Source organism: Gambusia affinis, linkage group LG01, assembly GCF_019740435.1.
Source record: "Gambusia affinis linkage group LG01, SWU_Gaff_1.0, whole genome shotgun sequence".
In the NCBI taxonomy this organism is placed as follows: Eukaryota; Metazoa; Chordata; class Actinopteri; order Cyprinodontiformes; family Poeciliidae; genus Gambusia; species Gambusia affinis.
In genome coordinates, this window is record NC_057868.1 from 27,327,246 (window position 1) to 27,341,708 (window position 14,463).

The following is a 14,463-nucleotide window of genomic DNA, read 5'->3' on the forward strand; positions in this document are numbered from 1 at the left end:
TTTGTTTGAGCCACATTTGTCCATTTGGATATCCAAGCACCAGACAAAATCACATGCTGGGCTATTGAGACAAACTTGATCCCCTTCCAGTGCTTTGTCAGAATCCCTGCTTCTTTGTGAAATACAATCCATCACATAGGGTCTGTTGCCTGGGGGCTCTCATCGTCTTTCCCAACCCATATGCCTACACACACTGCCAATGCCACATCACTACTGCAAAGTGCATTTGGCATGCTTTAATGCAGCAGAACTGACTTATCATCCTGTCCTTCCCTTCTTCTTCCACCAAGAGGCTAAACACCCCCACTTTTTTTTTTTTTTTTTTGCCTGTTACTTTTTCCTGCTTCTCTCCTCCTATTATTCCTGCACTTTAGCGGCAGTTCCTGCTTCGGTGAACTGACCACACAGTACATGACTTGATCTGACCTGAAAGCTACAGGCTACAGCTATTATTGCAATATTAGAGACCAAGAGTGAGGAGATGGCGATAGGCAGGGGTGGGGGGGGGATGAGTCAGGCAATCCCAAGTATGGCGTAATTTCAACAACAATGCTTGAGCCGTCACCAGCCCCTTATTCTTAGGTTCTGAGAGGACGGAGAGAAAGTGGGGTTTTGTGAGGGAGGGAGAAAGTGAGGGAGAGGAGGTTAGTCCCATCAGTCAAGAGGAGAAGGCGTGCATTTATGCGCTGCATCGTTTGATGTTCTCCCCGGTTTCTCTCCCCCCGAACCTCCAGAGTAGCTTTTCCAGAAGCCGGGGTGGGCAAATCAAAGCGACTGAGAGGACTCTCGTTTTGCGGGAGGAGTCGAGGTCGACTTAGTGTCTGGAATCCTAACAGTGTGCGCCACACCGGTCAGCGAAGCCTCGCCGGTCACTTCGCTGTGGATAAGTCACTCAGCGGGAGCCCCGCCGTTCGCCAAAGACGCTTCGCTTATCTGCGTCCCGCACCGGCTCATAAAGCTGCCCCACTGTCATGAATTATTCAGTCAGTCAAAACAGGTGACTCCAGTGTCCCTCTTTTTTTTTTCTTTTTAAAAATAAATTATTTCTTCTCGTTACTGAAGTCTTTGAGGGTGGCAGCAAAAGACAGAAACTAGCTTTGTGCGCGCAGGAGGCGGGTATCAGTATCAAAGATGCAGGTGGGTCGGTGCTGTGTGGCTTCCAGCATTTGGTTTATGTGGCTGGTCTTACTTTTCTCAACTCAAAACATCGGGGCAACTGGAGTTGGAGGCACCCACCAAAGCATCCCCCCGTCCGTGTAAGTAGTCCAATGTACTTTTAAAAGCGTTGCCAAAATATACTTAATTCCGGGTTGTTGTATTTTTGCTTTGTTTCATATGGATTGCAGTTGTGTAAAGCTGTTGTCACATTTGGATCATTTGCTACATGGATTTAAATTATAATCAATAATAAAAAAAGAAAAAACAAAACAAAACAAAAAACAACAAACGAAATTGTAGTAAGAAATGTCATTTTATAAGAAGGTGGCAAGATGAGATAAAGAGGAACTAACAGAGTTTCTTGTGCTTTTAAGACCCTGCGTCTTTTGTTCATATTTTGCAGCAGTATCTTTTTATTTATTTGATTTGATTTTAACCTTTCTTGCATGTGTGCGCACCTGTAGGGTGAAGCTTTGGGCCTCTGCATTTGGTGGGGAGATGAAGTCCATCTCTGCAAAGTACTCTGGCTCCCAGCTTCTGCAAAAGGTGAGCTGATTTACCTCAGTTAACTATACAAAAAAAATAATGCGGAGAGAAAAAAAAGGTCTTCAGATGGGAGGAAGAGATCTTGTTCCAAACACACATACAGAGGTTCTCATATTTTTCTAAAATGCATTTTATGTTTAAAATAGTAAAAAAAAAAAGACATGGACGATCAGCTAGTTCGTTTTAATGTAATAGAGTTGGGTGTATTTAGAGTATTTATAATTTTCATAATTTATTCTATTGTCAAAGGTAAAACTATGCAACACTCTTTCAGTAACAATATTTTTGAAAGGACAATTAACACGCTTATGTCAGCGTAATCAACCAGCCTATGAGCAGAAATCATCTGAGTTGTACAATTTCAGAGATTTTCACCTTTCGTATTTAAGGACATGTCCTTTTTTAGCCACTTGAGAATGGGTAATGGATGTCAGCATTGTAGGCGCAGATTTAAAAGCTTATTCAAAACATGTACCATTTAAATAGATGTCAGCTTTAAAGTACTCTGGCTGATCCATTCAAATACACACACACACACACACACCCGCACACGCCCACACACACACCTTTTTGTGCACATTCACAAATTACAGTTTAGGAAAAAAGCTAATTTTATTGCTATCCAGCAGAGTGTTCCCTTCGTTTCCATCCCCATTCTTCTTATCTACCTTTTTATACCTCTTTGCAATCTTTTCTCATTGCTTTTCCACTCTGTTTGGTGGCATTAATGCAGAATTTGAGTGTGATGAAATGCAAATTCGCCTAATGGAGGGTCAGTTGATGAAGCTTGAGTTAAAACTGGCTAATGGATGAAAGGGCAAAATGAAACCAACCTCTGAGTGGGCATGCAAAGACTCAGAGCCAAGGGTTCAGAGTGCTGGTGACGGCAAGGAGCATCTCGAGGTTTGACTTGATGCATTGACTGAATCTGCATCTGTCACTTGCATATTCCCAGCACACAGGCTCAAGATCCCACTTTTCTTTTTATTGTCTTGAGGATACAGTGCATATTCACAAGCACAGTCACCCACATGCATGAGCATCAGGAAGTGATAAGCAGATGAGTGGTGTTATCTTTTTGATAAAAGAAAAAAAAAAAAAAAAAAAACGTCAGTTCACCCCTCTCATCTTTCCCTGCCTCCCAAAAGGAGATAACCCTCCCACAGAGTGGCAACCTTCTTATGAAATGCAAATGAGGACCAGGCGGTTAATGAGTGAAAAAAGGAAGAGGGCTACTTTGTCAGCAAAGTGCATCTTTGGCAGCAAAATTGTTGTGGTGCAAATGTGCAGTTCTTTACATGTGCAAGTTGCATAAATCCATGCATAGATTTGAAAATGCGTTCGGGCTTCCTATGTGTTGATGTTAGCCTGGTGTAGTGCATGAGGAGGAGCTACAGCTGACCTAAGGCTACAAATGCTTTTAAACAGGCAGGCAGTCTGAGAGACATGATCTGTTGTACTTGGAGAGGAGGCTGGTCTTGAAGAGAAAAGACTTGTGTGTGTGTGTGTGTGTGTGTGTGTGTGCGCGTGCGTGGGTGGGTGTGTGTGTATTTCTGAGAGTGTGCGCAGGTTTCCCCTGGGCACAGGACAGATGGACTCAGTCTCTCTTCAGTTATCTTTCTGACCCTGGCGTAACTAAACTCCCATGGAAGTAGCACTTCATCTGCATAAGTTTTGCACACACACATGCACACACACCATGTGCCGTCAAGTCTTTCTCCTACTTTGTCTAAGACTTTTTTCTTGTCAAATGTTTCTGAAAACAAGACAGACTTTTTAATAGGAACTGATTTAAAAAAATCTAATGTCTTTTTGATCACATTATGCATCTCACAAGTTGTGCTTGAACCTATAATGTAAAGATGGAATATTTCTCAAGCTTCTTTTAAATGAATACATGCAAAGATATACAAAAAGTAATGGTTGTAATACTTGTAAAAAAAATCCATTATACTGTTAATCCTTCTAATAATAATCTAGAGAAAGAGGAAGAGTGACAAGAATTTTCTCTGGTTTTGCCTAAAATAGAATTGTGCAGTGCTGCCCCTCCCCCAGCTGGTTCTGAACAGTGCTGGTCCACTAATTGAAAGAAAGGATGTCATGGTTTTTCTTGGAATATAAGAAAAATAGAAACAGGTTTTATTGTCCCACATAGGGGAAATTCAGGTGTTGCAACAGAGTCGGGCATAAAGGTTCTCATAAAAATATTCTTTAACACTTTTGTTTTGAACACAAAAGTGTGAAAATTGTTTTTGATTACAACCTTTAAAAAAAAATATTTCTTATAAAAAAGTCATAGTTAGGTAAATTTTGAGTTGGCTGGCTACATGAGCAAATAACCCCACTAATTTACTGTGTATTTCTATGAGGAGTGCAAGAGGTCCAAGGTTCAAATCCTGGTTTTACCCCCATTCTGTCAAACTGTTGGCTCTTTATGTCATAATCTGCCTCACAGATTATGAGAGGCTATAGCACCCACACATAAATATGTATTCTTCAAAAACAAAAAGCTTTATTTGTAGGAATAAATATGTTAAATTAAGCAACTCTCACTAAAACAAAGTGAACCACTGAACCAGCCAAGCCAGGACAAGCCAACCCAAACCCAGGAGGACAGTCATGACAAGAGAGGGGAGGGATAGGTCCACTACCCCCCTGATACGGCACAGCAGTTTTTATATGGGGATGAAACACCTACACGGGTGTTTCCAAAGAATATACCTGCTTCACTCCAACCAGTGGATTCACTGCTGTATCAGGTCAATGGTCACCTGTCAGGGTTGTAACAATGAGTAAAACGGCAATATCCTACATTTGCATAGTGTTGTGTCCTGACAGGATAAGCAAGTGGGGTTGGTTGCCTTTTATTGCCAGAGGCAGATATTGCTTATGGGGAAAAAAAGGGACATTGCCCCTGTTGCAGAATTAATTGTGTTAAATTTATGACACAACAGGTCAGGTTTAGGCAGCAGATTGAAGGCCACTACACAACAGGTCAGGTTTAGGCAGCAGATTGAAGGCCACTACACAACAGGTCAGGTTTAGGCAGCAGATTGAAGGCCACTACATACCTGTATCAAACAGTAGAAGTTCTTTTTTTTTGTATTATAAATACTATTTCCCCACACACTCCTAATGGTCCCCATACATAATCAGAAACATACCCTCTGCCCTTTATAAATATAGCTTTCTGCAATATAAATATATAAATATTGTGGCTTACCAAAAAGGTGGATATTAAAATAACCTTTATATGTCTGATGCTAGTCAAAAAGAGCTTTATAGATGACTAAAGTTAATATTTTCTTTGCCTTTACAAATAGAGTAAAAGTTTAATGAATATGAAATCCTGTTTAAAGCATCAGTGTTCAGTGTTGACTAATCTAATTTAAGTTTTATTATTCCAAGTATTTTTGATTTAGAACTTCAGATTTTCAAATGTGGTCCTGAATTTTAGAAAAAACAGTGAAGAACTAATTTAGCGACAACTTGAAAGCTTTAAATCTGATACCGGCTTCAGAGTCATTAGCCAACCATGTTATTTTGCTACAGCGCTTAGTAGTACAAAACACAAGGGAGATAACAATCCTTATTTTGGAAGGAATTAACTGGTAAACAATCTAACAGCTCTTGGTTCCTCAAAGTCAAAAAAGCCCAACGTATTCCCCAAACTGCAACCTTTATTTGCTGAAAACACAGACGCAGACCAGAGCGGGTGGATTAAATCCCTGGACACATCAGCTGCAAAATGCAGGGTGCAGAGCAACAATCAGGTGTCTTTGATTCATTTATGCTACTTTAAATGTTTTTGTAACTACAGGGATATTTTGAGGCTGGGGCATTTTTTCCCCCTAAAGATTAACTGTGAGGATCTTCTACCAAATCATTCTTGGTCTGAATTGTGTAAAAATGTGTTGATTATTGTTGTTCTCCCTGTTTCATTTTGTTCCAAGATCTAACGCAACAAATTCAATGCGAGTCTTCCTTTGTGTTGATGCTGCATTCATTTGATGCTTGACTTCCAGCTTAATTATCTTTAATAAGACATACTCCTAAAAAGAACAAAAGGACTTGTTAATTAAAATTGCCAACACAAAACCATGCAATAAACATCTTAATTATTTTTAATTGAGGTGCAGTTCTAATCGAAAACATTAAAAGCTTAAACTGATATTTCTCCAAATAAATTACATAGCGCTTTTAATCTTTTAAGAACGGAAACAGGTTTTTGAATGACATTTAAATATCTAAATGAAATGGCTGCATAATTATTAGGGCTTAAAGTGTTTCTTATATTCAGAAAAGATTAATAACATTAAGTTTTAATATTTTAGGATTTTTTAAACCTTAGTTACCTCTGCACATCTGTCTGGATCTGTGGTCCCTTTTTCAAAACGTGGCACATTTCCTACATCCATTGGAAGTGGCTCTTGTTTCAAGGTTATTTCAGTCAGGGCTGCTTTGTTTGTGGGCGTGTGTGTGCGTGTGTGTGTGTGTGTGTTAGGGCGTATATGTCATCTCCTGTTAAAAAAAACCATCTAAATAAATAAAATTCTGATCAATAACAACTTAAACTTGCAATAAGAATCCAGTATTGGCCTTTGCCTTATGTATTCACACATTCATATGAAGAAAAAGAGGGTTAAGCTTGGGACGCATTAAAAATATTCCAACGACAAAATGAATGAGCTTTGGGGTTTCTCCCTTTTCCCTGTCGTGTTCAAATCTTTAATTTCATGTATCATTGAACAACCTGTCCAGACGAGCCAGCCTGGAAGAAACGACTTGGTCTGCGTGTGTTCATTGTTGGTTGGACGAGTATTTCCTCCCAAATGATGTTACGGTTTTGCTGGAATCACAGGAGAAAGATGTTTTTCTACACTGAAATAACTTCAAACCTCTTGGTAATGGAAGATACAAGAAAAATGATCAGTCAGTGAGGCTGTGGCTATCCGTGCGTGTCTGCTTTACTATTTTTTAAAAGCAGCAGTTGCATCTAAGGGTGAGAAATAGGTGACAGGCAATGTGTGCGCGTGCGCTGAAATGTGCATGTTAAGTTTGCATACCTACATAAAGGAAGAACAATTACACACACACACACACACGCAAACTCACCCCTGCAGACTCACATCTACAGAGCTTAAGAGCAGAGGATGGTAGGAAGGTGTAATGATCTGTGACAAGACTATGTTGGAATCGATTTGCTTTGGCAGAGAAAGAGTGTGTGTGCGTGTGTGCGTGTGTGTGTGTGTGTGTTTGGGGTTGCTGGAGGAACCACACCATTTTCTTTTACAACCCAAGAGCTTTGTGCCGCAATCCACTGACATCTCTGCTGTCAATACTCTTAAAGAGAAGTTGTAACTGAGAACAGTAAATCCTCAAAAAAACAGGGATAAAAAATACACTATTGACAAACTAATCCAGTCAAATCAAAAGACTGAAAAGTGATGCACAACATCTTTTAAGTACCAATAGTTCACACTACTGCTTTATCTATTTTTTTTTATTTTTAATCCAATACAATTTTTTTTAGTTTGGCTAAATGGTCTCAGACAGAGAGTGCTTCATATCCAAAGTATAGTTTAATATTTTCTTGTTGGCAAAATCGAAGAAACGGATCAAAGTCAGTTAAATTTTTTTTTTTAAAAGGTTATCCTTTTACAGTTTAAAATTAGGATTTTATTAAATAAAACAGTATGATGGAAATTAAATAAATTAAAAATTTTTCCATATCACCTGCTTGTATGTATGTATCCATGTTCATCTTCATTTATCTTAATCAAGTAATCAAATTCTAAAAACCGTTTATGTGGTTTTGCACACAGGAGGTTGATTTAAATAATTTAAGGAATATGAATATCCTCAAAATTGGGTGTAGATATATATATCTTTCTACCATGACTGTTCATATTGAACAAGCAGCCCAAAGTTATTGAAAATTTTCATTCAAATAAGAAGTTTGATTTAGGAATTGTATTAGGCACTTCTTAAAAATAAAATGCAGATAAAAGAAATTCTTACTTCTTTTGTAGATTCTATCAAAATTGGCAATTTCAGAAATAATCATAATCCAGAAATAAATTCTTAATTGGCATTAAAGCACTCAAACCCTTCTTATAATTGCTGACCAGCTTTCTGCATGTTTCCACTGGTAATCTCATGATTAAATCTTGGAGAGCCTCCTTGGTCTTTAGCTCCCTCCACAGTCAGTGTACTTGAGTAGAGTTAATATTACCTCCAGTTAGATGAAATAGCAAAACATGTCATAATTCGGACCTTAACTGTATATATCCCAGAGTTATACAATTTGAACTAATAAAAAAGTAGTAGCAGTAATTTCCTTAATGGCTCCCAATTATCTTTTTTACCCAATGAAAAGTTTTGTGCAAGTGTGTTTCTGTCATGCTGCTGAAGGAAGTATTTGCAATCGTTCCAGTTTGCTGCCAAAGGTGGGTGACGGCTGAATCGTTCCAGCATAGCAGTGTGTCAGTGAGCAGGAGACAGCAGCAGATTAGATTTAGCTTTTGGAAAATTGAATAGCTGTCGGGTTTCGTTCAGCATGGCTGGCAACGAGTTGAGCGAGGAGGGCGTGTAAGGGTGTGTGCTGATGGCTGCTCTCTAACCTCCCCTCATCCTCTTACCTCCTCTCCGGTTTCCGTCTTCCCTGCCTGTTGTTTACTTATTGAGGAAAGTATGATTGAGCTCAATTTGATCCTTTCCCTACTTGTGGAACGAGAGAATCAGGAAAGATGTGTTGATGTGTGAGCCGCATCTGAAAGAATGAGGAGAGATAAAAGTGAGACAGTCTTGTTACAGAGTTAATTACAGTGTTAGTAGACAAGAGAGCAGCAGGTTGCTCTTCTTTCATGTTCTAGCTGGGCAGTTTTGGCCAACACAGACACCCACTCATAGTGTAATTAGTGCTTTGTTGCTGAGGAAAGCCGGAATAAAGAGTCAAACACATTGCCTTTACTACAGAGAGCTCGGTGGCAGGCCCTGTGCTCCCAGATTAAATAACTTCAGTCTCTAAAGAGCTGCAATGCTGACAGAGTTATGTGTGGGATTTAACAGTCAGTAAATTTTGATAACTTCTTTGTCTCCTGCCTCGCTGAACTAAGTTGATTTAGCAAAATGAGTGCTGAATTTGTGTTTACAAGGAAGATTTTCATTTCACTTCCAAAAATTTCTACAAAGATGTGTCTAGCATCGGAATGAAGCTTACACATATCCAAACACTTCTTTTAAGAAGCTAAGATGATAAATCTAAGTGCTGCATTTAAATATCTGCTATCATCCGTCTTTGGCTGCTCATTTCTGGATCTGCCTCTGCTGCCATTGGACTGTAGCTAGAGGATTTCACACACACTCACACACGCACTGTCGCAAATTATGACAGATCTTTCACATGGTGTGCTTTTGACTTTACTGCAAACATTCTCCAGACGCTAAAAGGGGCGGGATGAAAGCCATTACGCACATTAATGTGTGCAGCATTGTGTGAAGGACTGTCTGTGACTTGCTGCTGTCCACATCAATCATCCAGCCACTTGTCTGAATCCAGCCTCTGTGCTGTAGGCAAAGATTTTACTAATGAAGACATGCATTATAAGCAGATAAATAACATCAGACCTCATTACAGCAGCTCCGTCAATCACAAATTTCACCTTGATAGCAACATGCAGAATCTGCATGTTGCTATCAAAAACTTTTGTGTTTACAATTTTAAAGTTACAAACACAGACTTAAATGTAGTTTAATAAGATTTTATGCAATAGACCAACACAGAGTGCATAATTGTCAAAAGGAAGGAAAATTCTAGATGATTTAGAAATCTTTTACAAGGGAATAAGCTTAAATTGGGATTCCCATTTGTGTCTTTTTTACTTTGATACACTTAAACAAAATTTTGTGCAGTCAGTTGACTTCAGTTGACCCTATGATCAAGTCTTCTTGTTTGTTATATAAATATAGCTGTTTTATGAAGGCCTGTGAGGTTTGTTACTAAACATTAGTGAAAAGAAACAGTGTTAAAGTTGCAACTAATTCCATAGCTTAATTATAAAATGTCTTGTGTTGTATTTATTCACTTATTATATAAACATAATGTTAAATTAAACTAAAATAATAACAGCTGTTGAAATGTATGCAGAACTTTATAAGCAAGTAAAGTCGTATAGCTTGCATATTAAAGTTGTACGTCGTCATTCAGGGTAAAGAGACCCTCAAAAGCTAATAATTCACACTAATAATTGCCGTAGGGACAAATTTTGAAAAGTGCGGCACACCAAAACATTCACACAGACACAAACTACACACACACACACGCGCGTGCGCCTGCACACACTTCTTTTGTACAACCTAATTTGTGTGAACTAAAGTGCAGCCGCTGATCCTCCAAGGACTGCATGTAAAGCAATGTAAATATCTGTAAGGCCGCCACCACGTCCGAATAACCATAGCAACCGTCCTTGCTTGTAGTGGTACAAGTAGTTCTTTTAATAACACTTGCATATTTTATTTAAAAGGCGGCTTTCTGAGCACTCAAGGTAACTTCACAACAAATAAAAACAATACATTTTTCAGAAATCATTCCAAATTGAAAGAGTGCTGATTAATCCAAGTGTTCACTTGTTTGAACAGCAGAGCGTTCGTTCAGCCGGAATGAAATACATTGCGCCTGAGTGTCCTTTGTGGTGAGTGGGGAATGTGGGAGCTCTTTCCAAATGGAGGAATCATGTGCTGAATCAGGCCAACTACATTTAGTAGGCACTTTTGTGCAAAAGTTGTGCATTTACAGCGTGGAGATCCTTTCTAGTCACAAAGGCGCATTCACAGAGCTGGCATATGGCTCTGCGGGATGATCACTCTGGGCAATGAGAAGACTAATAAACCATCATCGACATGTCGCAGCAGATCAATATGATCTGTGAATACCAGTTCTCTCTGAATCCTGCCACTGGGAAAGTCTTCCAGCAGAGCCAATTGTGGCATTGTTCCACTTTTACGCACATGCTTTTGCAGCTACTGAGATACAGCTTTTACACATGAAAAATCATCCATCCCAACATATTTTGTAGTTAATTTGCAGAACTGACCTTGATTTCTTTTTCTATGAGAATATTTATGCCCTACAAATAACATGCATTTCATGTGCAATTACTATATCGAATGTACATTTGAGTGAGGTTTTTCTATCATTTTATTTATATATTTCTGCAGGCGTTCGTGCCTGAATGTCACCATTTTCTCAGAAATTTGTGATTTTTACATTTCTTTTAGTAACTAAAATCTTGTTCCTAGCTTTACTGTGGCTGATTTTAATTAAATGTTCTATTATGCTGTTCTGTCTTTTATTCAAGTAGCTACTCACTGGAACTGACAAAAAGTTGCATGACAAAGTATATCTCAAGTTACCTTTATCTCTGCATCTGCCCTGTTAACTCACACACACACACACACCCCCACACACGCACACACGCCTGCACACCCACTTCTCACAGACTGCAATTTTGCTGCCAACACTAGCTCAGCAGAACAGCAGTGGCCCCACCTTTTGACCTTCACCAGCATTTGGCTCACTGTCTCAGAAACACAAACCTGAATACAGCATGATGTGGCTAAAAAGCTGCACTCAGTTTTTGATCAAGAAATGAACAACAAAGTAAACATTTAATATGTTTACTGCCACTTTTCTTTCCTTTTCTGACTGCTAAACAAATATTCTTATTGCCTAGCACCCTGCTTTGGCCGGTGTACTGATGAGCCTGAAGTATTGCTGAGCAGTGACAAACAGACAAACGATCACTTACAGACAGAGGAGCCATATTGGTCGATGTTTAGCATTATTGATGAAATGGTATCATTTTACATGTGCTGTAACAGTATCGCATAAACCTCCATAATAACATTTCATTCAGTAGCATCGTTATCACTGATGTTAGGCCGGGCGACTTATGCCTTAATAGAGAGAGAGAACTGGCTTCACCCTGAAAAAAATCACTGATTTCTTGAGAAAGTTGGTAGAGATCAGGCTGAATTTAGTCCACATCATATTAGATGTTTTCCTTCTGTGACCCAAACATGAATTGAGACGTAGGAAAAGGTGACAAGAAAACGTTTAGGAAAAAATGTTTATTGTAAATTTGATTAAGAACCAGTGATCTGTGGAGCAGCCAGAGAATCGTCTGGATGAGAATAGAGTTTAAGAGGCTCATGGGGGTTATTTAAAGATTTACTATTTTTTGTAGCAACCTTCCTTACAGCAGGAAGGTTACTGACACAGAATGCTGAGGATCAGAGTGGCTGAATGAGGCAGAGGAGAGGTATGTGGTGGTGAGTAGTAGATCTGCTTTTTCTTTCAGGTTACCTAATCTCAAGAAGATGCAATCTTTATGCTTCTTTCCAAATTGTAGCTTTTTAAGTTAAATTAGGTTAGGTGGTACATTATAAATCCAGAGGATTAATGCTTTTCTTGTGGCTACACAGCTGTTCGATCAAAATCCTTATACATTCTTAGAAATTTTTATTGTATAATCTGGATTATTTTTCATATGTTAACTTGCAGTGACTAACACTAAATTTAAGCTTTTCAGTACCCCCCTTTTGAGGGGCAATGGGGCATACCTAACCGAAGCAGTGCACCATGTGACAAAATCTTCAGCACAGCTACCAGCTATGCGGTGCGGGCTTGTGTTTGTTTGTGTTAAAGTACAGCTGTTGTTCCACTGCTCCTCTCAAGAAGCCCTTAGGCAACCTTTTAACGCTGCACCAGCAGAGATACACAGACGCACACTCATAAAGACTTTTGATGAGGACAGAAATGAACGGGCTGTGAAAGTGGCTTCAGTTATGTTAGATGGAAAGGAAAACACCTTTTTCATAAAACATACATGTTTACTGGGAGACTGAAGAAAGTGTATGTTATGACTTTTGTCTTACTTATAATATAGGATTGCTACAAATTATTTTGAAGGCATTTAACACCATATTAAGCACAGGGTTTTCTTTTTAGACTATTTACGTATGAAAGCTATTAAAAAACCCAGAAAATTAAGCACTGTGTCATGGATCATTCATTTATATAAGAAACCAGGTGTGAATTGTAAGAAAATCAAAATTGAGGTGTAGTAATAATACAGGATGAACTGCCTTTGTGATAACAAAGTTACATGTATAAACATGTACCTATCAGATGGGTATTGGATTCACCACCCAGGATTAGGTTTTAATAAATTTGTCTTTTGTTCATCAGCTTGTCTGGATTTCACTTTACAGATGTCACATGTGGTAATGCTGCTGCTACCACCACGACTTCTACAGGAAATCAGTAGCAATGATGATAAAGTGAGAGCTTTGAAATCATTATTTAGCAAGTTGTCCCTGTCTAGATAAAACAGATTAATAATCAATAAAAGGACAGCAATTTTATCATTTGACACAAAGTTAAGCTGTTGTTTATTAACTAGGGTATTTTATTTGTTGTATTTTTTAAATGAATTTTTATGTTATTTTACATTGGATTTGCTTTTATGAAATGAAAACTATTTGTAAGACATGAAGAATGTCCATTGTGGCAGCTGCAATATATCACCACCTTTTCTTTTGTTTGCTCCAGAATTTCTCACCGTTTTAACTTTGAGCTTTGAAAGCTTTCTGACCTGGTTCCTTCCAACAGTCTTCTTCCCATCAGCTCCCTTGCCTCACATTGATTCATTGGTCTGGCGCAGTGCATGTGCTGTTTGTTCTCACCGTCGTTCCAGCTCATCCAAACAGCATTAATTAAATTTCTTGACTTAACGATTATTTCTTTGTCACCGCTTATAGATTGTGTTTTGGTGCATAAGGCATTGATGAGGTGTGGTCACTCAGGCAAAAATAATCTATGATTTTTTTTTTTTTTTTTTTTTTTTTTTAAGTGATGGCTTGTTCTCATGCTTGATTAGCTTTGTTTACGTTAGGTATTGTGTGTTTTACAACATGTGAGGAGCTCCTCTTCACTTTGAGACACCTGACTCAGACCAACTTGCTTTTGAGGCAAAGAGGACGAGCATGGAATTAATAGTTCCATTTCATCTCTGCTCCAGGATTTCTCTTTAAAAGAAACTGTTTTGTTGGCTTGGGGCTCTTTGCCGTTTCTCAGAGATTCTGTGATGTGATAGTGATTACTTGCTGTGGAATTTGGTTGACACCGACCCACATATACAAATTGAGAGTTTATAATGCGTAATGCAGGATCAGTCAGACCTCAGTAGTTTTCAAACGCTGTGTATTCCCTGCAGATTTCTGCACAAAGACAGACAGCTACGGTACTGACCAGTGACTGCCTTTGTGGCATGAAACAGAATTAACTTCAAGCACCTGACACCCCGCGGTTTTGCCTCTATTCTTTTCCTCCTCTTACCTCAACTCCAGTTGTCTATTCGCCCCCTGCTGTCTCCTCCTCCATGAGTCGTGTTCGCTTTAATTACAAACATTGCTTTGGGGAATCTGTGCCCCTTCATATTAAATCGAGAAGCTGCAAGACGTTGCTTTGCCTCAACATGCTTAGAAAAACCGTTTTAAAGTGAAGAGTTTGAACTAAAGAAGAAATGCAATTGAAACAAGATGGTGGTTTTTATCCAGAAGAAAATTCTTTCTTTTGTCAATTTTTTTCCTAGGATTTAATTTATCAGTTTAACAGGCACCATTGTTTTTTTGTGATTAAATTTGTACTGGAAAATTACAAACTTGTACATGTTTAGACTACAGATGTTTATTCTG

At 38.7% G+C, this 14,463-nt stretch overlaps 1 protein-coding gene across 2 annotated transcripts in view; it reads left to right on the plus strand.

Annotated features, from left to right (window-relative positions):
* The first annotated feature begins 373 nt into the window (after positions 1–373).
* The window catches only part of cacna2d3a (calcium channel, voltage-dependent, alpha 2/delta subunit 3a), a 116,976-nt gene continuing 102,886 nt past the window's right edge, over positions 374–14,463 (plus strand). The window contains exons 1-2 of one of the 2 annotated variants that reach the window (XM_044121825.1): positions 374–1,256; positions 1,623–1,704. In XM_044121825.1, coding sequence (XP_043977760.1) covers positions 1,132–1,256; positions 1,623–1,704 — 207 coding nt within the window. In that variant the 5' untranslated portion in view covers positions 374–1,131. The remainder of the gene's footprint in view (positions 1,257–1,622; positions 1,705–14,463) is intronic. The other variant, XM_044121835.1, reaches the window with a different exon arrangement.